This window comes from Melanerpes formicivorus, unplaced genomic scaffold (genome assembly GCF_026170545.1).
Source record: "Melanerpes formicivorus ecotype bairdi unplaced genomic scaffold, bMelFor1.0.p_v2 SCAF_1, whole genome shotgun sequence".
NCBI classification, from domain to species: Eukaryota; Metazoa; Chordata; class Aves; order Piciformes; family Picidae; genus Melanerpes; species Melanerpes formicivorus.
In genome coordinates, this window is record NW_027142353.1 from 31,982,324 (window position 1) to 32,007,654 (window position 25,331).

Consider the following 25,331-nt stretch of genomic DNA (forward strand, 5'->3'; position numbering starts at 1 on the left):
GTCTCCCCTCAGCCTCCTTCTCTCCAGACTAACCAACCCCAGGTCCCTCAGCTACTCCTCCCCAGCCCTGTTCTCCAGCCCCTTCCCCAGCTTTGTTGCCCTGCTCTGCCCCTGCTCCAGCCCCCCACTGTCATTCTTGTAGTGAGGAGCCCAAAAACTGAACACAGTATTGCAGCTGTGGCCTCACCAGCATTAAGTCCAGGGGCACAATCCCTGCCCTGCTCCTGCTGGCCACACCATTGCAGCTCCAGACCAGGCTGCTGCTGCCCTTCTTGGCTACCTGGGCACCTCCTGGTTCATCTTCAACCAGCTAGGTTGAACAACACCCCTAGGTCCTTTTCCTCTGAGCACTTTCCAGCCACTCTGCCCTAAGCCTGGAGCCTTTATGGGGTGGTTGTGACCCAAGTGCAGGGCCCAGCATCTCCTCTGCTCTCTTCCTGCAGCAAGAGGATTAAAGGCTCAACATCTACAGCCCCTCAAAAGCTACCTTTAGAAGTTCTGCTGTTTCAGAACCAAAGGGTTTAAAGACAAAGCTCTGATTAGACTAGACTAGACTAGACTAGACTAGAATAAACCAGGTTGGAAGAGACCTTTGAGATCATTGCATCCAACCTATCATCCAACACCACCTAATCAACTAACCCATGTAACCAAGCACCCTGTCAAGTCTCCTGAACACCTCCAGTGATGGTGACTCCACCACCTCCCTGGGCAGCACATTCCAATGGGCAATCATTCTCTCTGTGAAGAGCTTTCTCCTCACCTCCAGCCTAAACCTCCCCTGGTGCAGCTTGAGACTGTGTCCTCTTGTTCTGGTATTGGTAGCCTGGGAGAAGAGACCAACCTCTGCCTGTCTACAACCTCCCTTCAGGTAGTTGTAGAGAGTGATAAGGTCACCCCTGAGTCTCCTCTTCTCCAGGCTAAGCAACCCCAGCTCCCTCAGCCTCTCCTCACAGGGCTGTGCTCCAAGCCCCTCACCAACTTCGTTGCCCTTCCCTGGACTCCTTCCAGCAAGTCAACCTCCTTCCTAAACTGAGAGGCCCAAACTGGACACAGGACTCAAGGTGTGGCCTAACCAGTGCAGTGTACAGGGGCAGAATGACCTCCCTACTCCTGCTGGCCATACTGTTCCTGATCCAGGCCAGGATGCCAATGCTCTCTGACTCCCAACCTTGTCCTGCTGGCCAGCATGACCCCCAGCAGCATGTTCTTCTCCCCAGCAGAGTTATTTCCAGCCTCCAGGATGGCAGCAGCTTGATTCAGATGGAGGAGACACACTCTGTACCTACACAGGCAGCTGCTTTTTACCTCAGCCCCTGAACCACAGCATTCCTTTAACGCAGTTCCACTTCAGCTGAGGACCCTTCCTGCTCTGCCACATGGACCCACAGTGTATTTTGTGGAGCTTATTTTTCATTAACTGTCTGAAAGAGACTTAATTTTCCTCCTTCAAGTCTGTTTGACATAGAGAAGTAGAAGAAGTATGGCCAGGAGGTCAAGGGAAGTGATTCTGCCCCTCTGCTGTGCTCTGCTCAGACCCCACCTGCAGTGCTCGGGCAGCTCTGGAAGCCTCAGCACAGCACAGACAGGGATCTGCGGGAGCAGGGCTAGAGGAGGCCACAGCCATGCTGAGAGGGCTGGAAGCCCTCTGCTGTGAGGCCAGGCTGGGAGAGTTGGGGTTGTTCAGCCTGGAGAAGAGAAGGCTCCAGGGAGACCTTCTGGTGGCCTTGCAGGACTTAAAAGGGATGAGAAGAGAAAGAGCTGGAGACAGACTTTTGAGCAGGGCCTGTTGGGACAGGACAAGGGAAGATGGTTTGTCACTCCAAGAGGGAAATTCATTCTGGAGAGAAGGGAGAAATTTTTGGCACTGAGGGTGCTGAGAGCCTGCCCCAGGTTGCCCAGAGAGGTGGGAGATGCTCCATCCCTGGAACCATTCCAGGTCACCTTGGATGCTGCTCCGAGCAGCCTGCTCTAGCTGGGGATTGCCCCTGCTCAGTGCAGTGAGGATGGACTGGATGACCTTGCAAGGCTTCTTCCAACCCAAACCATTCTGTGATTCCATGACTCTAGGGTGATCACTGGCAGGAGGTGCAATGCTGGCAGGTGCTGAGTGCTGGAGCCCACATTTGCTCCCTGGAGTTGCCCATAACAACTTCTTGCCTGCTGCACAACCAGGAGCTTTCCAAACCACAACTCAACAACAAAAAGCCCTGAAAGCAGCTTGAAAAAGCCTCCAAATTAAAGATCCAAACCATGATTTCCTCTGGAACCTTTGCTCTGCCCTCTCAAGATAGTGTTGAGAGAGGCTGTCCTCACTCCCTCTCCACTTTTTCCTCTCCACTGCCTGGCACTGCTGCATCCCTGGTGAGTCCATGGAAGCATCTTTCCTCTCCTTTCCAGGGGAATGTGTGAGGCTTGCAAGCAAGAGCTTGAAACAGAAGGAGTTTAGTTTCAGCCCTTCTGGGGCTTACTTCCAGATGTATTTATTTATTGCTTTCTCTGAGAGGAACTCCAGCCTCCCAGGGATGTACAAGAAGCAAGGCAGAGCCTCATCCTGCAGCCATTTGGTGTTTCCTCTCCCTGGGCTGTCCCCTTTGGCCACCTTCCCACTGGGTGGTGGAGCTGCTGCCTGCATGAGGCATGCAGGCAGTGCCCTGGGGACAAGGACATTCGATGATGTCCAGGCCACTAGGCTGGAATGTTGATGTGTTTACATCCCTGGCTGAGCAGGGAGGACATTGCCAGCCTCTGGCAGGACAAACCACCAATAAATCTGTGAGGTTTGGATGCTCTGGAGCTCTTCCCCATTTGATTCTTTCACTGCTAGAAGCATAGAAGGGTTTGGGTTGGAAGGGACCTTTTGAGGTCATCTAACCCAAACCCCTCCCCCCCCCCCCCCCCCCCCAGCTGAGAGCAGGGACGCCTTCAACTGAGATCACATTTCTGGGGCAATCCTTTAAATCTGGCCTTTTGGGGAAGTAATTTGGTTCTTTAAGATAAGTGTGGTCAGGAAGGCTAGGGAGGTTCTCCTCCCCCTCTACTCTGCCCTGCTGAGACCACCCCTGCAATCCTGTGTCCAGTTTGGGGCTCCCCAGTTGAAGAGAGGCAGAGAGCAGCTGGGGAGAGACCAGGGGAGGCTGTGAGGGTGCTGAAGGGACTGGAAGAGATCTGTTGAGGAGAGAGACTGAGAGCCCTGGGGATGTTTGGTGTGGAGAGGAGAAGGCTGAGAAGAGACCTGATCAATGTCTATAATTTTCTGAGGGGTGGGGGTCAGGCTGAAGGTGCCAGGTTCTGCTTGGTGGTGCCCAGTGAGAAGACAAGGACCAAGGGGTACAATCTGGAACCCAAGAGGCTTCAGGTGAAGATGAGGAGAAACTTCTATGGTGTGAGGCTGCTGGAGGCCTGGAGCAGGCTGCCCAGAGAGTTTGTGGAGTCTCCTTCTCTGGAGACTTCCAAAATCCACCTGGACGTGTTCCTGTCTGACCAGCCCTAGGTGGTCCTGCTCTGGCAGGGGAGATGGACTGGATGATCTCCAGAGGTCCCTTCCAACCTCTATCATTCTGTTGTGATCATCCTGGAACTGCCTGTTAGGAGAATTAGCTGAAACAGGAAATCTTGATGCCCCCAGGGATGTTGTTTAAGGAATCATGAATAGCTCTGGTGAAACCACAAGGATGCTGCTAATATTTGGTCAGGGATTGGAAGAGGCTGCCCAGGGAGGTGGTGGAGTCCTGGAGGTGTTCAAGAAACCTTTCAAAACCCACCTGGATGCTTTACTGTGTGACCTGCCCTAGGTGGTCCTGTTTTGGCGGGGGAGGTTGACCAGGTCCAAAGGTCTCTTCCAGCCCATAACATTCTATGAATCTATGATTCAATCAGAGCAGGCTGCCCAGAGCCCCATCCAACCTGACCTGGAATGCTTCCAGGGATGAGGCTTCTACCACCTCCTTGGGCAACCTGGGCCAGGCTCTCACCACCCACAAATTCTCCTTCAGTGGAATCTGAAGGTGGCCAGCACCCATCTAAAGGCACAAAACCTCTCTCCAACTGCACTTGAAGATGGTCAGTGGCAAGAAAAAAAAAAAGCAGCTCAAGCCCCTACCAGAAGCAGATCGAAACCAAGTCAAACCCAGCAGATCCCCTTCCAGAACTGGCCACAGCAAATGGCTTTTATTTAACCACCTTGCCAAAAATACAACAGCAAATTGACACTGGTATGTTGAGAAGACAGCCGATAAAAGCCAAAGGGTTTTGGCAATGAAACCTTCATTCCTGCTTCATCAGCTTTGGCAAGCTCCCAGGGTTGGGGAATACACTGAGTTTATGACAACCAAGAGGCTCCAAACTTGGCAGTTGAAGGGAGAAAGGGTTTTCAGCAAAGCTTGGTCACAAGGTCTGGCTTTGGGTTTGCTACACAGGCATCAATCTGCCTCCCATGACTCCTGAGGGTTTAGCTGACAGGATGGCTTCAGGCAGGCGTTTGCCAACCCCACAGCTCTTTGGAGGTGAAGCATTCATGCAATCATAGAACTGTTAGGGTTGGAAGGGACCTCAAGGATCATCCAGTTCCAACCCCCCTGCTGTGGGCAGGGACACCTCCAACAGAAATCATGGAATGCTTTGGGTTGGAAGGGACCTCTCAAGGTCATCCAGTCCAAGCCTCCTGCAGTCAGCAGGGACATCCCCAGCTCAGAGCCCCAGACAACCTGAGGGTGGTAATACACTGGCACAGGTTGCCCAGGGAGGTGGTGGAAGCCTCATCCCTGGAGGTTTTGAAGGCCAGGCTGGATGTGGCTGTGAGCAACCTGCTGTAGTGTGAGGTGTCCCTGGCCATAGCAGGGGGGTTGGAACTGGGTGACCCTTGAGGTCCCTTCCAACCCTGACAATCCTATGACTGTATGATCAGATGTGTTTTCTTCATCTCTAGTCTATGCTTGGCAATGGGTCAGCATGAGAATCTTTCCCCCCCCACCCCCAGGTCTTTTTTCATGCAACCCCCAGTTCTGATTTCCAAAAGGCTTCTCCAGTCACAGTTCAGACACCACCAATCCTTGCACTTGACCATTGTGACCATATTCCTTGTAGAAAATGCTCTGATAACACACTCCAGCCTAAAAACAACACCCCACAGCTGCTGAGCACAGAACGGGTTGGGTTGGAAAGAACCTTCCAAGATCACCCAATCCAACCCCACCTGCTGGGACACTTTACACTAGAGGAGGTTGCTCAAATCCTCATCTAGCTTCACCTTGCATGCTTCCAGTGATGAAGCACCCACAACTTCATGGGCAAGAAGATCTCAAGATCACAGGATATTAGGGGTTGGAAGTTACCTCCAGAGATCATTGAGTCCAACTCTCTCTGCCAGAGCAGGACCATAGAATCCAGCACAGGTCACACAGGAACACATCCAGATGGGGCTTGAAAGTCTTCAAAGAAGGAGACTCCACAACCTCCCTGGGCAGCCTGCTCCAGGGCTCTGTGACCCTCACAGTGAAGAAGTTCCTCTTCATGTTGAGGTGGAACCTCCTGTGCTGGAGTTTATATCCATTGCCCCTTGTCCTATCCCAGGGTGCAACTGAGCAGAGCCTCTTGACCCCCAGCCCTCACAAGAGGACACAGTCTCAAGCTGTGCCAGGGGAAGTTTAGGCTGGAGGTGAGGAGAAAGTTCTTCAATGATGAACGACTCTCTCAGTGGAATGTGCTGCCCAGGGAGGTGGTGGAGTCACCATCCCTGGAGGTGTTCAAGAGGGGATTGGATGTGGCACTTGGTGCCATGGTTTAGTCATAAGGTCTGTGGTGACAGGTTGGACTTGATGATCTTTGAGGTCTCTTCCAACCTTGGTGATTCTGTGTGATTGATCAGATCCCCTCTCAGTCTTCTCCTCTCCAGACTGACCACCCCCAGGGCTCTCAGCCTCTCCTCACCAGGCAGTGCTCCAGGTCCCTTCAGCATCCTTGTAGCCCTCTCTTGGACTCTCTCCAGCAGATCCCTGACCCTTCTGAACTGGGGAGCCCAAAACTGATTGTGTGGAGGAGAGTGCAGCAAACCAAGGCAGAAAAGCTTGGCCAGCAAGAGCTTTGCTGCATTTTGATAGAGCACTTTTAAGTATGAAAGGCTTGGGCTGGACAGAAGAAGACACCAGGACAAAGCCAGGGTCCATCAGTGGCATGGGAAAGCAAGGGGCAGTAAGGACATGGCATGGGATATCCACACATGATGGAGGACACCCCTGCATCTGTGCCATGGAAGAAGGAGAGAAGGACAAGCAGGGGGAAGGCAATCTTGAAAAGGCAGCATGTGGTAGACTCACAGAACTGTGTTGGTTGAAGGACACTTTTAATTCCAGCCTTTGCCCCAGCACTGCCACCACTAAACCACAGCCCTCACAGCACCACATCTCCACAGCCTTTAAACCCTACCAGGGGTGGGGGCTCCACCACTGCCCTGGGCAGCCTGGGCCAGGCCTGGACAACCCTTTGAGGGAAGAAAATGGTCCTCATGTCCAACCTAAACCTTCCTTGGGGCAACCTGAAGCCTTTCCCTCTTGTCCTACCACTTGTCCCATGAGAAAAGAGACCAACCCCCACCTCACTCCAAGATCCTCCCAGGGACTTGTAGAGAGCCAGAAGGTCTCCCCTCAGCCTTCTTTTCTCCAACCCTCAGCTGCTCCTCCCCAGAACTGTTCTCCAGGCCCTTCACTAGCTTCATTCTCCTCCTCTGGGCCCACTCCAGCCCCTCAATGTCCCTTCCTGAACTGAGTTTTACCATTCAGAAGCCACTAAAAGCCATCAGTGCACAACTGTGAAACTCCTTGGGTTAGCATCAAGGTAGAACTCACGGCTCAAGAGTCCTCTGGGACACAGAGAGACCTTCCCAAGCTAGAGGCAGAGTCAGGAAGGGAACAGCTCAACCCAGGTCCCCTTCTTTGGAAGGTTTCTACTGATGAGAACATGGACACCTCTGGGGTCTGTGCACCAAGCAGCAGAAGGAAAATCCTCCTGCAGGACTCAACTGTCCCAAAGTCATCTCCACACACACAGGTTGTTACCTGGGGCATAGCCAGGGCTGCTGGTTGGGTACATGTTGGGGTTGTAGGCTGGGGCAGCAGTGGGGTAGCCTGTAGGATAACCTGCAAGGAGACACAAAAAAGAAAGAGAGAGGAATTATCCTTGTGGCAATGTGGAGGAGAAGCCAGCAACCCTGGAAGGCAGTAAAGAACCTGTGGGAGCAGAGAGGCTGTCAGCACAGCCCAGAAGTAAGGCACTGATATATCACAGTGTCACAGGTTGGAAGGGACCTCCAGAAATCATCAGGTCCAACCCCCCTGCCAGAGCAGCATCACCCAGGGTAGCCTGCACAGGAAGGCATCCAGGTGGCTTTGGAAAGTCTCCAGAGAAGGACACTCCACAACCTCCATGGGCAGCCTGCTCCAGGGCTCTGGCACCCTCACACCAAAGAAGTTTCTCCTCAGGTTGAGCTGAAACCTTCTGTGTTCAAGTTTGTATCCATTGCTCCTTGGCTTATTGCTGTGCAGCACCCAAAAGAGCTTGGCCCCCTCCACTTGACAGCCACCCCTCAGAGACTGAGAGACCTTGATCAGATCCCCTCTCAGCCTTCTCTTCCCCACACTAAACAGCCCCAGGGCTCTCAGTCTCTCTTCACAGGGCAGATGCTCAAGTCCCCTAAGCATCCTCCTGGCTCTTCCTTGGACTCTCTCCAGCAGGTCTCTGTCTCTCTTGCACTGGGGAGCCCAGAACTGGACACAGGATTGCAGCTGTGGTCTCAGCAGGGCAGAGCAGAGGGGCAGAAGAACCTCCCTGGCCCTGCTGGCCACACTTCTCTTGTTGCACCCCAGGATGCCATTGGCTCTCTTGGCCACAAGGGCACATTGCTGTCCCCTGCAGAACTTGCTGCCCACCAGCACTCCAAGGTCTTTCTCTGTGGAGCTGCTCCCCAGCAGGGCAGCCTCTAACCTGTCCTGGTGCCTGTTGTTACTCCTCCCCAGACGTTCACCTGCCAGCAACAATGCTTCAGCTTTGTCCCTCTAGCAAATGAGGACAATCATGAGAGAGCAGAACACAGGCATAGCATAGAATCATGAAGCTTGGCAAAGACCTTGGATCCTGGATTTTCAAATCCAACCATCACTTCAACACCACCATGCCCACTAAACCATGTCTCCAAGTGCCATGGCCACAAGTTTCTCAAACACCTCCAGGCATGGGGACTCCACCACCTGGGCAGCCTCTCCCAATCCCTGATCACTCTTGCAGCAAAGAAATTCTTCCTTATCTCCAACCTGAACCTCCCCTGGTGCAACTTGAGGCCATTGCCTCATTAGACAGACAATCCAAAACTGAACTCAGATGTACTTAGCATCCTAGAATCAGAACCATTAACATTGGAAAAGACCTCTAAGATCATAGTATCAGTCAGGGTTGGAAGGGACCACAAGGATCATCTAGTTCCAACCCCCCTGCCATGGGCAGGGACACCCCACACTAGATCAGGCTGGACAGAGCCTCATCCAGCCTGGGCTTAAACACCTCCAGGGAAAGGGCCTCAACCACCTCCCTGGACAACCCATTCCAGGGCTTCACCACTTGCATGGGGAAGAACTTCCTCCTCACCTCCAGCCTGAATCTCCCCACCTCCAGCTTCATTCCCTTCCCCCTAGTCCTATCACTACCTGAGATCCTGAGAAGTCCTTCCCCAGCCTTCCTGTAGGCCCCCTTCAGATACTGGAAGGCCACAATTAGGTCACCTGGGAGCCTTCTCTTCTGCAGACTGAACAGCCCCAACTCCTTCAGTCTGTCCTCATAGGAGAGGTGCTCCAGCCCTCTGATCATCCTTGTGGCCCTTCTCTGGACACCTTCCAGCACCTCCACATCCCTCTTGGAATAGGGGCTCCAGAACTGGACACAGTACTCCAGGTGGGGTCTCACCAGGGCTGAGTAGAGGGGGAGGATCACCTCCCTCGACCTGCTAGCCACACTTCTCCTGATGCAGCCCAGGATCTGATTGGCTTTGCGGGCTGCAAGTGCACACTGAGAGCTCATGTTGAGCTTCTCCTCCACCAGCACCCCCAAGTCTCTCTCCTCAGGGCTGCTTTCCAGCCAGTCACTGCCCAGCCTGGATTTGTGCCTGGGATTGCCTCGACCCAGCTGCAGGACCCTGCACTTGCTCTTGTTGAACTTCATGAGGTTGGCTTGTGCCCACCTCTCCAGCCTGTCAAGGGCCCTCTGGATGGCCTCCCTTCCCTCCAGCGTGTCTGCTGCACCACACAGCTTGGTGTCATCAGCAAACTTGCTGAGGGTGCACTCAATGCCACTGTCCATGGCACCCACAAAGATGTTGAACAAGACAGGTCCCAGGACTGATCCCTGAGGGACTCCGCTTGTCCCTGGCCTCCACTGGGACATGGAGCCATTGACAGCCACTCTTTGGGTGCAGCCATCAAGCCAGTTCCTTATCCATCTAGTGATCCACCCATCAAACCCATGTGTCACCAGTTTGGAGACCAGGATGTGGTGTGGGACAGTGTCGAAGGCTTTGCTCAGGTCCAGGTAAAGATCATCAAGTCCAACCTTCCACCCAACACCTCCATCTCCCTTGATCCTCATGTCCAACCTGAACCTCCCTAAGGCCAACTTGAGGGAAGTCCACCACCTCCCTGGGCAGCCTCTTCCAATCCCTGACCACTCTTCCAGCAATGAAATTTTCCCTCATCTCCAACCTAACCCTCCCCTGGCACAATTTCAGGGCATTTCCTCTCCTGCCTTCACCTGAGACAAGGCAGAAGAGACCAACCCTCACCTCACTGCAGCCTCCTCTCAGGGAGCAAGAGAGGGCAATGAGGTCTCCCCTCAGCCTCCTCCAGACTTAACCATCCCAGGCCCCTCAGCTGATCCTCACCAGCCCTGTTCTCCAGACCCTTGCCCTTCCCTGGACACAACATTCAAGGTACTCAGAAGAAAACCACCCAGTAAAGAGAGACATTGAAGATAGAAATCAGCTATGAGAAGCCACCAGCACAACTCTGCTGGAATGCTTCTTCTCCTGGGCTGCTTGCAGCCATCAGAGCTCAACCATTATGCACTTTGCATCTTGCCATAGGAACTCAGCACCCAGCCCCAGGCTTGGTGGTGCTCAGCACTTCCATTAAGAGCTTCTTGCTGAAGGAAAGGCAGAGGTGTTGCAAGGAAATGTTGCCAGCCCTTCTCTTCACTCATGGCTGCACAACTGCCACCCCTGGGAGAGACCCAATTACCTGCCAGGCCACCTGGAAGGAACATGCATGGCAGATCAAAGCCCTTCAAGCCTGGTGAGGTTTTAATGGGCTCATGAGAAAAGGTTGCAGACAGTCTTCAGTTTGCATCATCATCACCTGTGAGGGTCACAGGGAGTTCAGCTGTGAGCTACCTGGAGCTCTGGAAACCACCACACACTGCAGACCTCATTATGGAATCACAGGAACCACAAAGAAGCTTCCTCAGGAAAGCAAAAGCTGCAGTCATAGAATCAGATGATGGCTCAGGTTGGAAGGGACCTAAGAGATCATCTCCTCCAACCTCCACACCATGCCCAGGGACACCTCTCAACTACACTCAGCTGCTCAAGGCCTCATCCAGCCTGGCATTCAACACCCCCAGGCAGGAGGCAGCCACAGCCTCCCTGGGCAGCCTGTTCCAGAGTCTCACCACCCTCCTGATGAAGAACTTCTTCCTCAGCTCCAGCCTGACCCTGCTCTGCCTCAGCTTCAAACCATTCCCCCTTGGCCTGGCTCTGGACACCCTCAGCAAAAGTCCCTCTGCAGCCTTCCTGCAGGATCCCTTCAGCTATTGCAAGGCAGCTCTGAGGTCCCCCTGGAGCCTTCTCTTCTCCAGGCTGAACACCCCCAGCTCCCTCAGCCTGGCCTCAGAGCAGAGCTGCTGCAGCCCTTGGATCATCTTTGTGGCCTCCTCTGGACTCCCTCCAGCAGCTCTGTGTTCTCCTTGTGCTGGGGACCGCAGAACTGGAGGCAGGATTGGAGGTGGGGTCTGAGCAGAGCCAAGGGGCAGAATCCCCTCTCTTGCCCTGCTGCCCACACTCCTCTGGCTGCAGCCCAGCACACAGCTGCCTGCTGGGCTGCCTGAGGGCACTGCTGGCTCCTGGGGAGCTGCTCAGCACCCAGCACCCCCAAGTCTCTTTCTTCAGGGCTGCTCTCACCCCGCTCTGCACCCAGCCTGGCTTTGTGCCTGGGCTTGGCCTGACCCAGCTGCAGGCCCTTGCACTGTGACTTGTTGGCCCTCATGCAGCTGTCCCTGGCCCACTTCTGAAGCCTGTCCAGATCCTTCTGGCTGCCATCCCTGGCCTCAGGTGAGTCCAGCTCACCACACAGCTTGGTGGCACCCCCAAACCTGCTGGGGATGCCTCAATGCCACTGTCCACATTGGTGACAAAGCTGTTAACCAGCACTGCAGCCAGGACAGAGCCCTAAAGACCTCCAGTGTCCAACATGAGGGCACTCACACACACAGCCAACAGCCACTCAGCTGTGTGCCAAGGAGGTCAACCCTCTGTAGAAACACTGCTGAGGGGATGAGAGGGAAACATACACTCAGTGTGGCCAAGGTTCGACAGCCATGGGCAGGCTGGCAGGTCTGAGCAAAGAGGCAGAGTCATGAACATCTTTTGTGATCTACTGGCAACTCTTCCTTTGGCTGGAAGAGACCTTCCAGATCACTGAGTCCAACCATTGACCCAAGCTGCCAGGTCACCACTGAACCATGACCCTCAGCACCGCAATGCAATGGGACAAGAAGAAATGGTCTCCAGTTGCACCAGAGGAGGTTCAGGTTGGACACTAGCGAAATGTTTTCTCCTAAAATAGTTGTCAGGGCTTGGAAGAGGCTGCCCAGGGAACTACTGGAGCCACCAACCACAGAGGGACTTCAAAGCATCAGGAGAGATGTGGAGGTGCTGGAGCCAGTGCAGAGGAGGGCAAGGAAAGCTGGGAAGGGCCTGGGGAATAAATCTGATGAAGAGGTCTCCACTGAGCAGCCACCATCCCTGCAATCATTCTAGGTCAAGCTGAATGGATCCTTGAGCAACCTGCTCTGACTTGCAGATGTCTCTGCTGGCTGAAGGTGGACAAGCTGACCTCTGGAGATCTCATCCAACCCAAACCATTCCATAATAAATCTGATGAGGAATGGCTGAAGGAGCTGGGGCTGGTTAGTGTGGAGAAGAGGAGGCTGAGGGGAGACCTCATTGCTGTCTACAGCTACCTGAAAGGAGGTTGTGGAGAGGCTGCTGCTGGTCTCTTCTCCCAGGGAATTAGTGATAGAACAAGAGGGAATGGCCTCAAGCTGTGCCTGGGCAGCTTTAGACTGGGCAGTAGGAAACCTTTATTCATGGGAAGAGTGGTCAGGCACTGGAATGTGCTGGGCAGGGAGGTGGTTGAGACCCCAAGCCTGGATGTGTTTCAAGGTGGTTTGGATGTGGTGCTTGGGGCTATGGTTTAGGGGTGAGCCTTGTAGAGTAGGGTTCTGGGTTGGCCTTGGTGACCCTGAGGGTCTTTTCCAACCTGCATGTTTCTGTGCTGCTGTGAAAGCTGTGCTGTGGTGCTGTGGATGAGTTGTGACTGGGCAGTGTTGGGTTACCAGTTGACCTGGTTGGTTCCCAAGGCCTCTTCCAACCCAAACAGCCCTGTGAAGACCATGGAGAACAACCCCAGCACCTCCACTTCGCTTTTGTTTGCTGCCCTACCTCCCTTTCTTGGAAGCCTTCCCAAGTGCAAACAGCAACAGCTAAACAGCAACAGCTAAACAACTCCATCCCTTCTTGCCTGCTCCTGGGTAAATCCCTTGGGGACAGCCCAGGGGAGACCTTCCTCTGCCTTTGACTGGCAGAGAGCTTTGGCTCAGCCCTGCTCCACCGCCACAGCTGCTGCCCCAGCTTCTCCCTGCATCTCCCTGGCACTCCTCCCAAAGCAGAGCCAACCCAAGAGCAGACACCATGACCCCTGAAGAGCCTTTCCATGCCAAGCTTTACTGATGCTGTCTGCTGGTTGCCAGCAAAGGCTGGGAGATGGCAATTAGCAGTCAGCTGACAGCCCACCCCCTCTGGGGTTTTTTTTGCCTTTATTAATTAGAAGTGAGCCTGGGTCTTTCCTCTATGCTTCACAGAATGGTGTGGGGTTAGAAGGGACCTCTAGAGATCATCCAGTCCCACCCCATTGCTAAAGCAGGGCACCCCCAGCAGCTTGCCCAGGGGTACCATGGCCAGGGGGGGTTGGAAGCTCTCCACACAAGGAGATTCCACAACCTCCCTGGACAGCCTGCTCCAGGCCTCCAGCACCCTCACAACAAAGAAGGTTTCCTGATGGTCAGCTGGCACCTCCTGGGTGCCAGTTTGTGCCCCTTGGCCTGTCCCTGGGCAGCACTCAGCAGATGCCAGCCCCAGCCTCTTGCCCCCCACAGCCCCTTCAGCTCTTGCTGAGCATTGCTCAGCTCCCCTCTGGGGCTGCTCTTCTGCAGGCTCTCAGCCCCAGGGCTCTCAGCCATTGCTCCTCGCAGAGCTGCTCCAGGCCCCTCAGCAGCTTCTCAGCCTCCCCTGGACTCTCTCCAGCTGTTCTCTGTCTCCAGTAGTTCTCCGTCTCCAGTAGTTCTCCCCAGTTCAAACTGGGGAGTCCAGAACTGGACACAATAGTCCAGATGTGGCCTGACTAGGGCAGAGTAGAGTGGGAGGAGAACCAACCTTGACCTGCTGCTGGTCATACTCTTCTTTATGCACCCCAGGACACCTGAAGCCTTCTTGGCCACAAGGGCACCTTGCTGGCTCATGGGGATTTTTTTGTCCATCAGAACTCCCAGGTCATTCTGCTGGCAGCTGCTCCCTATCAGCTTCTGCCTCAACTGTGCTGCCACAGGAGGTTGTCCCTCCCCAGGGGGTAGGACCCTCCCCATGCCCTGCTTGATCTTCAGGAGGTTCCTCTCCCCCAGCCCTCAGCCTGCCCAGGGCTCTCTGGCTGCCAGTACAGCCTGAGGACTGTCAGCACAGCTGCCAGTTTGATACTACCAGAAAGCTGCCTGAGGGTCCCCTCTGTCACTTCAGCCAGGTCATTGATGAAGATGCTGAGCAAGGCTGGACCCAGTCCTAACCTCTGGTGAGCACCACACAGCTGCTCCTTCCTGAGCAGGCAGTCAAAGAGACATCAGAAACTTCTCCCTCCTCTGCCCTACAGCTCAGTGCTGCTCCTCCAGCCCAGGCAGACTCCTCAAGCCTGGCAGGCCGCTGACTGCTGCAGCAGAAACTGGGAGGCTTTAACTGAACAAATCCGAAGTCAGCACTCAGTGACCAACGTGGTGGAATAAATGCTTGGATCTTCTCCCCTCTCATTTTCATCAGTGATGGCTTTGGCTTCTAAATCAGGTTAATTAAACACTGCTGGAGTTAATGGTGGTTAATGGTTAAAGCAGCACTTTCACAGATTTAGTTTGTTTGCTTGGTCTTTTGTTTGTTTATTTGGCAGCACAAAACTATGTTGAGGAATGGAGATGAAGCCTGGAAGCAATCAAGAAGCTCCACTAGAAAATTCTTAGCAGGGGCATTTGACACTCTCCCCCACAGCAAACTCCTGGACAAGCTATCAGCCCCTGGCTTGGACAGCAGCACTCTGTGCTGGGTGAGGAACTGGCTGGAGGCTGAGCCCAGAGAGTGGTGGTGAATGGTGCCACATCCAGCTGGCAGCCAGGCACCAGTGGTGTGCCCCAAGGATCAGTGCTGGGCCCCATCCTGTTCAATATCTTTATTGATGATCTGGATGAGGGCATTGAGTCCATCAGCAGTCAGTTTGCAGATGACACCAAGCTGGGGGCAGGAGTTGAGCTGTTAGAGGCTAGGAGAGCTCTGCAGAGGGAGCTTGACAGGCTGGGCAGATGGGCAGAGTCCAAGGGCATGAGATTGAACACATCCAAGTGCCAGGTGCTGCACATTGGCCACAACAACCCCAGGCAGTGCTACAGGCTGGGGTCAGAGTGGCTGGAGAGCAGCCAGGCAGAAAGGGACCTGGGGGTACTGGTTGAGGGTACTTGGCTCTGCTCTGCTCAGACCCCACCTTCAGTTCTGCTGTCCCCAGCACAAGGAGGACACAGAGCTGCTGAAGGGAGTCCAGAGGAGGCCAAGAGTGACTCAGGGTGAGCTGATCCCACTGCACGGAATTAAATGAGGTGCTTAGGCAACCTTAGGGTGAAGGTTGGCATCCATAGGGACCTGGACAGGCTGCAGAGGTGAGCTGAGAAGAACTTCATGAGGTTCAGTAAGACAAAGTGCAAGGTCCTGCACCTAGGTCTGGGCAACCCTGGGTATCAATCCAGGCTGGGGGAGGATGATGTTGAGAGCAGCCCAGCAGAGAAGGCCATGGGGGTGCTGGTGGGGGAGAAGCTGGACAGGAGCCAGCAATGGGCACTGGCAGCACAGAAGGCCAAAGGGAGCCTGGGCTGCATGCAAAGCAGCTTGGCCAGAGCTGGAGAGAGAGGATCCTGCCCCTACGCTCTGCTCTGGGGAGACCTCACCTGCAGGGCTGTGTCCAGCTGCAGGACCAAACGAATAGGATAGAAATGGACCTGATGGAACAGGTTCAGAGGAGGCCACAAAGATGATCCAAGGGCTGCAGTACCTCTGCTCTGAGGACAGGCTGAGGGACCTGGGGGCATTCAGCCTGGAGAAGACAAGGCTCCAGGGGAACCTTAGAGCTGCCAGGAGGGCAGGTTGGATGAGGCCTTGGACAACCTGGGCTGGTGGGAGGTGTCTCTGCCAGTGCCAGAGGGCTTGGAACTCGATGATCTCCAAGGATCTTTCCAACCTAACCCATTCCACAAATCTATGAATCTTCAACTAGATGCAGCATGAAAAATCCACCAGTTCTGGGGCTCTGCAGACCTCTGGGGACTCAGGAGCCTCCTCCCTCTTTGTCTATAGAGCCCAGGTGGTTTGGGGTCCATGTTCAGCCTTCCAGTGGTGAATTGTCAGAGATTTCATTTCTTTCTTTCTTTTTTTTTTTTTTTTCAGGCAGAGTTTCTGTTGGCCTCTATCTGCTTAGGGCTGAAATTGCTCCAAGCAGCCTAAATTAATTTACAAGAGAAAAACTCTTCATTCTTCTTGCCAGCAAGGCTGGAGCAGTGATATGCTCCTAATAGTGGCCCATATCAGTTGGAGCAGATAATAGAAGTCTCTTATCTAAGAGCAGGAACCAAGCAAACTGCAGCTCATTGAATCACTGCCACCAAGGACTCCACCTCCACACTGCTCAGACACCGCCTGAACCATCTCAGCATCTCATTAACTGCCAGCATTCAACATTTGACCAGCAGGTCAAAGGAGGGGATTCTGCCCCTCTATGCTACTCTGCTGAGACCCCACCTGCAGTGCTGGGGCCAGATCTAGGAGAGATGTGAACCTCTTGGAGCAGGGCCAGGGGAGGCCACAAAAATGATCCCAATGTGGAAGCCCTCTGCTGTGAGGCCAGGCTGAGAGAGTTGGGGTTGTTGAGTATTGGTTGTTGCAGAGGGACCTCGACCGACTGGACAGATGGGCAGAGTCCAACAGGATGGCATTCAACAAGTCCAAGTGCCAGGTGCTGCACTTTGGCCACAACAACCCCATGCAGACCTACAGGTTGGGGTCAGAGTGGCTGGAGAGCAGCCAAACAGAGAGGGACCTGGGGGTGCTGATTGACAGCTGCCTAAACATGAGCCTGCAGTGTGCCCAGGTGGCCAAGAAGGCCAATGGCATCCTGGCCTGCATTAGGAATAGTGTGGCCAGCAGGAGCAGGGAAGTCATTGTGCCCTGTACTCTGCATTGGTTAGGCCACACCTTGAGTCCTGTGTCCAGTTCTGGGCCCCTCAGTTTAGGAAGGACATTGAGACACTTGAATGTGTCCAGAGAAGGGCAACAAGGCTGGGGAGAGGCCTTGAGCACAGCCCTGTGAGGAGAGGCTGAGGGAGCTGGGATTGTTTAGCCTGGAGAAGAGGAGGCTCAGGGGTGACCTCATTGCTCTTTACAACTACCTGAAAGGTGGTCGTAGCCAGGTGGGGGTTGGTCTCTTCTCTCAGGCAACCAGCACCAGAACAAGAGGACACAGTCTCAAGCTGCACCAGGGGAAGTTTAGGCTGGAGATGAGGAGAAAGTTCTTCACTGAGAGAGTCATTCGTCATTGGAATGTGCTGCCCAGGGAGGTGGTGGAGTCACCATCCCTGGAGGTGTTCAAGAGGGGATTGGATGTGGCACTTGGTGCCATGGTCCAGTCATGGGGTCTGTGGTGACAGGTTGGACTCGATGATCTTTGAGGTCTCTTCCAACCTTGGTGATAGTGTGATACTGTATGGAGAACAGAAGGCTCCAGGGAGACCTGGGGGGGGGAGAGAGGGGAGGGGAGGAGGGGACAGGATCTTTAAGTACTTAAAGATGATCTGCAAGACAGATGGAGAAGGACTTTTTGCAAGGGCCCTATTGTGACAGGCCAAAGTGGGGGGTGGTGATGGTTTGGAACTGAAAGAGGGCAGGTTTAGCTTAGATGTAAGGAAAAAATCTTTCAGTGTGAGGGTGGTGAGACACTGGGGCAGGCTGCCCAGGGAAGCTGTGGATGCCCCATTCCTTCCAGTGTTGAAGGCCGAGGTTGGATGGGGCTCTGAGGAGCCTGGGCTAGTGGAAGGTGTCCCTGTCCATGGCTCAGCAACCAACACCCCCAAAGAGGCAAAAGAGGCGTGAACATCTTTTCGCCCAACTGGCACCTCTGCTTCTACTCAATCACAAACGGAGGGTGCCAGAGCCCTGGAGCAAGCTGCCCTGAGAGGCTGTGGAGTTTCCTTCCCTGGAGAGATTCCAAGTCTGCCTGGACAGAGCAGGGACAGAATGACAGAACCACAGAATGCTAGGTTGGAAGGGACCACAAGCATCATCTGGTCCAACCTTTCTGGGCTCTGACTGACCCTGCTTTAGCAGGGGGGGGTTGGACTGGATGATCTACAGAGATCTCTATTCCAACCCCCACCATCTCATAGCTCTGTGATTTCACATCTGAACCATGCAGAATGACTGCAGGCACTCAGCTAGTTGAGGATACCCCTGGTGACTGCAGAGGAGGTTGGACTGGGTGAGCTTCGGAGGTCCCTTCCAACACAGACCATTCTGTGGTTCTATGATTTCCATGGCAAGTTCTACCCAAAGCTCTCCCACATCTTGCTCCTCAGGCATGCTGAAGGATGCTGATCCAGATGCTGCTGCCTCGAGCCCAGAGGCTGGGCCAGCTTTCATTTCACACTGCTCCCCCTTCCATTCTCTTCCTGGCATCCCACCAAGGAGGTGCTCTCTAACCATTGCAGCCCACTCATGCTAAATGGGTGGAAAAAAATAGAGGAGGAGCTGAAAGCAAGGGGGGAAGCCTTCAGATGAGCCAGTTAAGGGATGGCTGAGAATCCAGCTCTTCTGAAGGCTCTGAGGACAATAAATTCATTCCTTGCCACCTTCTCATGCCTCCTCGAGCCTCATCAGCCCAGGAGTGGAGCAGTCAAGAGAATGGGGAGCCACCAGACACAGCAAATGATTTGACAATCTGCTGCCCTTAACAGCGCCTTTGTTTTTTACACCATCCCAGCATGGGGGGGTTTGGAAGGGACCTCTAGAGATCATTCCAACCAAACCCCCTGCTAAAGCAGGGCACCCACAGCAGCTTGCCCAGAAAGGTTGGATCTGATGACCCTTGGGGTCTCTTCCAACCTGGCACTCTGTGGTTCTGTAATTCTGTGACTGCCATGGCCAGGGGGGGTTGGAAGCTCTCCACACAAGGAGACTCCACAATCTCTCTGGGCAGCCTGCTCCAGGCCTCCAGCACCCTCACAACAAACAACTTTCTCCTGCTGGCATCTCATGGCTGCCAGTTTGTGCCCCTTGGCCTGTCCCTGGACAGCACTCAGCAAATGCCAGCCCCAGCCCCAGCATTGCTCAGCTCCCCTCTGGGGCTGCTCTTCTGCAGGCTCTCAGCCCCAGGGCTCTCAGCCTTTGCTCCTCACAGAGCTGCTCCATGCCCCTCAGCCTCTCCCCAGCCTCCCCTGGACTCTCTCCAACAGTTCTCAGTCTCTCTGGAGCTAGGGAGTCCAAAACTGGACCCAGGACTCCAGATGTGACCTCACTAGAGCAGAGCAGAGTGGGAGGAGAAGCTCCCTCAACCTGCTGGCCACAGCAGCACCTGAGACCAGAGAGAAGAGACCCCTGCAGTTCACTGCAGCCATAAGCTGCTGGTCAAAAGAGATTCATTCCCATTTCCATGTTTATTTCCCTTCCATCCCAGTTTTATTTCCCTGCCAACAGCCAGAAGAAAGCTCCCAGGCTTTCCTGCAGCTGTCTGGGGCTCAGGATCTATTTGTATGAGCAGGAGAAACTCCTCTTGCAAACTAGCAGCAAGCTGTCCAAAAATATTACTGAGATGCTTTTGGATCATTTCAGGCACAGCCTATTAATAACCCTCCATGACAGAGCTTGACAGGCTGTCAATCAGGATCACTGCTAGCCAAGAACATCTGTCACATTCCCTTCCCTACCTTGAGACAAGCTTAATGGTGAAAGAAGAGGCAGAAAATGGTTGAATTCCCAACATAATTCCTGCTCCCTGCAATTACTGGCTTCAGTCTGGATTTGATCAATCCAAAGCAAGACAGGAACAGCCTTAAAACCATAAATTTAAGTGGTTTGGAGCTCCAAAGAGAGCAAAAAGGGCCTGGATAAAGAACTCATTCCAGTTCTGTTTGGTTTTTAACTTCATCTTGTACCCATCATGTTCCCCAAGGAAATCTTTAGCTGGAAGGATTCAAGTAAGTGATGAGAGCAGAAGGCTGCAAAACATAAATCACAGAATTGTCAGGGTTGGAAGGGAGCTCAAGGAGCAGCCAGTTCCAACCCCCTGCCATGGCCAGGGACACCTCACACCAGAGCAGGTTGCTCACAGCCACATCCAGCCTGGCCTTCAAAACCTCCAGGCATGAGGCTTCCACCACCTCCCTGGGCAACCTGTGCCAGTGTCTCACTACCCTCATGGGGAAGAACTTCTTCCTAACATCCAATCTCAATCTCCCCACTACTAGTTTTGCTCCATCCCCCCAGTCCTATCCCTCCCTGACATCCTTAAAAGTCCCTCCCCAGCTTTCCTGTAGCCCCCTGAAGATCCTGGAAGGCCACAAGAAGGTCTCCTCAGAGCCTTCTCTTCTCCAGACTGCACAACCCCAGCTCTCTCAGTCTGTCTCCATAGCAGAGCAGCTCCAGCCCTCTACTCCTCCTCGTGGCCCTGCTCTGGACACCTTCCAGCACCTCCAGATCCTTCCTGGCACAGAGGCTCCAGAACTGGACACAGTGCTCCAGGTGTGGTCTCAGCAGAGTGGAGCAGAGGGGCAGAATCCCCTCCCTGGCCTTGCTGGCCACACTTCTCTTGCTGCAGCCCAGGCTGTGGTTGGCTCTCTGGGCTGCAAGTGCTCCCTGCTGGCTCCTGTCGAGCTTCTCCTCCCCCAGCACCCCCAAGGCCTTTTCTTCAGGGCTGCTCTCCAGCCAGTCCCTGCCCAGCTTATATCAGTGCTTGGGATTGCCCTGACCCAGCTGCAGGACCTTGCCCTTGGTCTGGTTAAACCTCATGAGGTTGTCATGGGCACAGCTCTGGAGCCTGTCCAGGTCCCTCTGGATGGATCCCTTCCCTCCAGCCTGTCAGCCCTTTCTCTGTATTCACACAGCCACACATGGCTCCTCTAAGGAATCCCAGCTGGTGAAAACCAGCTGGCCATCAGTCCTGCAGCTAAAGCCATCTGAGCTGGGTCACCACTGAATTGCCTGGGCCAGAGCCAAGCAGATGAGGCCAGGGGTGGGTGGGAGAGGACAGATCCTTTCTTAGAGAAGCTGACATCATTGCTAGGGAAAAAAAAATGATAAGGGCAATTTCTTCAGGCACAAAAGTTCATCTGCAGCTCTCTCTGTCTCAGGAGAAATTGTCAATTCTGAGTTTCTCATGCAGGGGAAGAGGCAGTGAAGGAAAAGTGAGCTTCAGAAGGAAGTGTTGGTGTCTCCTGCAGTGCTTTAGGCAGGGTGGGCTCTGGATGGAAGCAAGAGGATGAATCATAGAATGGTCTGGCTTGGAAGGGACCTCCAAAGGTCATCCAGTCCAACCCCCTCTGCACTCACCAGGGACATCCTCAACTAGATCAGGTTGCCCAGGGCCCTGTCCAGCCTCACCTTGAATATCTCCAAGGATGGAGTCTCAACCACCTCCCAGGGCAAGCTGTTCCAGTGTTCCACCACCCTCATGGTGCACAACCTGTTCCTCACATCCAGTCTAACTCTGCTCTGCTCTAGTTTGAAGCTACTGTCTCTCATCCTGTCCCTGCAGGCCTTTGCAAACAGTCTCTCTGCAGCCTTCCTGTAGCCCCCTTCAGGTACTGGCAGGCTACTCTAAGGTCTCCCTGGAGCCTTCTCTTCTCCAGGCTGAACATCCCCAGCTCCCTCAGCCTGTCTTCCCTGATGTTACCAGAACAGCATGGGCTGTACCATGCCCTCACATGATGTCTGAGATCCTACTTGCAGCACTGGGCTGGAGTCCTCAGCACAGGAAAAGACCTGGACCTGCTGGAGCAGGGCCAGAGGAGGCCACCAGGATGATCAGAGGGCTGGAACCCCTCTGCTCTAGCTTTAGGTTGGCCATCAGGACAAGTTCTTCACAATGAGGGTGGTGAAATACTGGAACAGGCTGCTCAGGGAGGTGGGTGAGGCCCCATCCCTAGAGACCTTCAAGATCAGACTGGATGTGGCCCTGGGCAGCCTATTCTAGCTGGAGGTGTCCCTGCTGGCTGCATGGGGGTTGGACAAGATGACCTTGGAGGGTCCTTTCTCAACACAATGCCATCTGTGGCTCTGCTAGGATAGCCTGAGAGGCACTGCCTGCCATGGTCCAGGACCCTCTTTCTGAGTGGGGATGGCCAGCTCAGACCCCAACAACTTAGCTGAGAGATGAAGGCTTCTTTTCCTCAGCCCCACTGAACTTCCTCTCTGCTCAAGTCCCACAGGAGGCTGCTTCCAACCTGCACATTCAGCTCTCATCTTTTGCTGGACTGAATAATTCAACCCAGCCACATCTGGAGTCCTGTGTCCAGTTCTGGACTCCCCAGTCCAAGACAGAGAACTACTGGAGAGAGTCCAGGGGAGGCTGGGGAGAGGCTGAGGGGCCTGGAGCAGCTCTGTGAGGAGCAAAGGCTGAGAGCCCTGGGGCTGAGAGCCTGCAGAAAAGCAGCCCCAGAGGGGAGCTGAGCAATGCTCAGCAAGAGCTGAAGGGGCTGTGGGGGGCAAGAGGATGGGGCTGGCATCTGCTGAGTGCTGCCCAGGGACAGGACAAGTGGCACAAACTGGCAGCCAGGAGGTGCCAGCTGGAGAGGAGGAGAAAGTTGTTTGTTGTGAGGGTGCTGGAGGCCTGGAGCAGGCTGCCCAGAGAGGTTGTGGAGTCTCCTTGTGTGGAGAGCTTCCAACCCACCCTGGCCATGGTGCCCCTGGGCAAGCTGCTGGGGGTGCCCTGCTGGAGCAGGTTGGGGTGGACTGGCTGAGCTCCAGAGCTCCCTTCCAACCTCACCATGCTGGGAGCCTGAGATTTTGTGCCATCCTTGGAGAATTGCAGTAGATTTGTGAGGCTTCAGCACATACTGCCCTAGGACTAAACCACTCCTCTCCTTCATCTTGGTTATTTTCAGGGTCTTTCCTTCAGAAGACAATGAAATATGTTCTTGCTCTCTGCAGAGTAATGAAGATGGAGCTCAACAACTTTATCAGCCCCTTTAACTCAGACAATATCTTCAATTCAAGGAAAGGAATGGAGTCACTGCTGCTCCTCTTCCTGCTCACAGGCACTCTCTCCACAGCTCATTTTTCAGCCCTGTCCAGAGACTTCTTCCTCTGTCTTGTCTTGGCCATAGGAGAAAACATTTTCTGGAGCTGCTATGGCATTGAAAAGGGTCACCAAGGGTGCAGGAAAAGTGAGGAGAAGCCACAGGAGGTCTGCTGAGATGGCAACTTCACTGATCCAGAGCGACAACCAAAAGGCAGCTTATGGGCAGACAAGTGGCAGGGTTGCCCTTTTTTAACCTGAAAAACTCTGCTCTCCTACCTGAACCCAGGGCCAGCTCTGTTTACTTCAACAGAACAATTCCTCTTCTGCCCTCACTGCCCTAGAGAGGTGATGTGGTTGAGGGGAAATGAGCTACAGCCTCACCCCATTCCTGTATCTTTAATAGAATTAAGGAATCACAGATTGCATAGGCTTGGAAGGGACTCTCCAAGATCATCTTGTCCAAACCCACCCCTACAGTCAGCAAGGACACCTCCAACTGGATCAAGCTGCTCAGAGCTGCACCAAGCCTGACCCTGCCCAAGGATGGGACCTCAACCACCTCCCTGGGCAACCTGTTCCAGGCTCTCACCACTCTCACCGTGCAGAGCTTCCTCCTGATGTCCAACCCAAATCTGCCCTGCTCCAGTTTCAAACCACTGTCCCTGCTCCTCTCACCCCAGGCCCTTCTGAGCAGTCCCTACCCAGCCTTCCTGCAGGTTCTCTTCAGATACTGAAATGCAGCATTGAGGTCTCCCTGGAGCCTTCCCCAGGCTGAACAGCCCCAGCTCCCCCAGCCTGTCCCCACAGCAGAGGTTCTCCAGCCTCTGATCACCTTGGTGGCCTCCTCTGGACCCTCTCCATCAGGTCTCTGTCTCTCTTGTGTTGGAGGCTCCAGAGCTGGCCACAGCCCTGCAGATGAGGTCTCCCCAGAGCAGAGTAGAGGGGCAGCTCTCCCCAGCTCTGCTTTGGATGCAGCCCAGGCTGTGATTTGCCTTCTGGGCTGCAAGCCTGAATTTGTGATCTCCCTGCAAGGACAAGGAGAGCCTCTGGCTTTCAGAAATGGGCACTGCTGCTCCCCTTCTGCTCTGGCAAGAGTTTCTATGGCAACTCTAGGTGGGTCTTGAAGGGAAGATTTCTGGTAGGCTCTGTCTGGAGGAGTTTCTAACATCAATGCAGGCAGGGAAGCAAGCCCACAGCTCTCCATGCCCTCAGGTTAGAGTTTTTTCCAGCAGGGTGTTTAAAATCACTGCAGAGGAAACAGCTCTTTGTGTTCCACAATGCATTTGTTCATCTGGCTAATGTTCAATTCATCCTTTTCAGCTCTGTTCCCAAGCCAGCAGAGGGGGGAAAAAACCCACCCCAACCCCCCCCTATTTTCAAGCCTGAAGGTTTTGCTCCAGATGTGATTTCTGCCCTGTGACAGCAGTGCCATGGCCAAGAGCTCAATCCCTGCTTCCAGCTACAGAAAGGGAACCACCACCTGTGTGTTGTCTCTGAGGCTTGCTTTTCTTCAGACATCAGAACTGGGAACCTGCTGCTGGTTCATACCAACCCTAACTCCTCCTTTCTTCTGCCCTGGTGGTGTTTGCCACCACTGGCTCCAAAGTATTCTTCCTTTTGATCACAGCAGCACCTGGAGAGGGCCTATGGTGTGCTGGACAGCTGCAAGCACTTCAGAAACCAACCTGCCTCTGCAGCTTTCCAACGGGAAGAGTGTTGCAAGGTGAAGAAAAAGCTTTCCAAGGCTGGAAGAAAGAACTGCCAGGGCTGAGGAAAAGGCTCACTCACCACAAGTCACCCAGAAACAGAAGGCTGTCCATGTCACAGAATCACAGATCTGCCAGGGTTGGAAGGGATCTCAAGGATCATCGGCCAGGGACACCTCACACCACAGCAGGTTGCTCACAGCCACATCCAGCCTGGCCTTCAAAACCTCCAGGCATGAGGCTTCCACCACCTCCCTGGGCAACCTGTGCCAGTGTCTCACCACCCTCATGGGGAAGAACTTCTTCCTAACATCCAATCTCAATCTCACCATTTCTAGTTTTGTTCTATTCCTCCCAGTGCTGTCACTCCCTGACACCCTCAAAAGTCCCTCCCCAGCTTTCCTGTAGCCCCCTGAAGATCCTGGAAGGCCACAAGAAGGTCTCCTCAGAGCCTTCTCTTCTCCAGACTGCACAACCCCAACTCTCTCAGACTGTCTCCATAGCAGAGCAGCTCCAGCCCTCTGCTCCTCCTCGTGGCCCTGCTCTGGACACCTTCCAGCACCTCCAGATCCTTCCTGGCACAGAGGCTCCAGAACTGGACACAGTGCTCCAGGTGTGGTCTCAGCAGAGTGGAGCAGAGGGGCAGAATCCCCTCCCTGGCCCTGCTGGCCACATTTCTCTTGCTGCAGCCCAGGCTGTGGTTGGCTCTCTGGGCTGCAAGTGCTCCCTG

General features: G+C 54.1%; 1 protein-coding gene across 4 annotated transcripts in view; it reads right to left on the reverse strand.

The window, feature by feature from the left end:
* Window positions 1-25,331, reverse strand: part of FAM168A (family with sequence similarity 168 member A) — a 228,043-nt gene that overhangs the window by 26,937 nt on the left and 175,775 nt on the right. For all 4 annotated transcript variants that reach the window (XM_068139242.1, XM_068139218.1, XM_068139228.1 and 1 more), the window contains one exon: window positions 7,053-7,133. In XM_068139242.1, the coding sequence (XP_067995343.1) occupies window positions 7,053-7,133 (81 nt within the window). The remainder of the gene's footprint in view (window positions 1-7,052; window positions 7,134-25,331) is intronic.